General features: G+C 72.1%; 1 protein-coding gene across 1 annotated transcript; it reads left to right on the forward strand.

Moving 5' to 3' along the window:
- Positions 1-60: 60 nt before the first annotated feature.
- On the forward strand, positions 61-643 carry LOC116548188 (transcription initiation factor TFIID subunit 4-like; the record flags this gene model as incomplete). The annotated part of the gene is made up of 2 exons (XM_032273775.1): positions 61-389; positions 475-643. Coding segments are annotated over 2 exons (452 nt in total), but the record flags the coding sequence as incomplete, so codon positions are not given.
- Between the last annotated feature and the right edge of the window lie 6 nt (positions 644-649).

A 649-nucleotide genomic window follows, 5' to 3' on the forward strand; every position in this document is an offset into this window, starting at 1 on the left:
GCGCCCCCCTCCTCCCCTCCCCTGTCCTCTGGCTTCCTCTCTCCCCTGCCCTCCGCTCAGCCCCTCGTCCTAACTGCGCCCTTCTCCCCTGCTCCGTTCTCCTCCTGCGTCGCGAACCTTGCGGGCGTCCGGCTGCAGCCGCAGGCTCGGGTGCTCCCGCAGGAAAGCCCGCACGTCGGCCGGCAGCTCGCTCATGGCCTGGCAGCCCGCGGAGCAACCCCAGGGACGCCGCTCGCACCACGTGGAGCCGGGGGGCGGGGCTCTGGGCGGGACTCGGCGGTGCCCCGGAAGCAGATGCCTCTGGCATCCCGGAAGTGCCCGCGGGGTTGGATGCCATGGCGGCGGTGGCTGCTCTGCAGTTGGGGCTGCGGGTGGCGGGGCTAGAACGGGTGAGCGCGGGTCGCAGCGGACGAGAGGGCGGCACGGGGCGCGGGGTAGGGACCCAGAGCTCATCCCGCCCTTCCGTGTCCGCAGGCCCCGGCCAGCGCCACCTGGAGGAGCGTCCTTGGGGTCTCCCCACGCCCAGGTGAGGGCCGCAGGCCGGGCTGTGATCCAGGCGCCTCGGTAGAGCCACCTGCTCTCTGCCCTGCACTTTGAAGGGGTGTCGTGGGGATTGAAATGAACCCACTGCCGGCAGAACTGAGGTTCC

The sequence above is a fragment of the Sapajus apella genome, unplaced genomic scaffold (genome assembly GCF_009761245.1).
Source record: "Sapajus apella isolate SASKATOON/1434 unplaced genomic scaffold, GSC_monkey_1.0 scaffold7856, whole genome shotgun sequence".
Taxonomy (NCBI): Eukaryota; Metazoa; Chordata; class Mammalia; order Primates; family Cebidae; genus Sapajus; species Sapajus apella.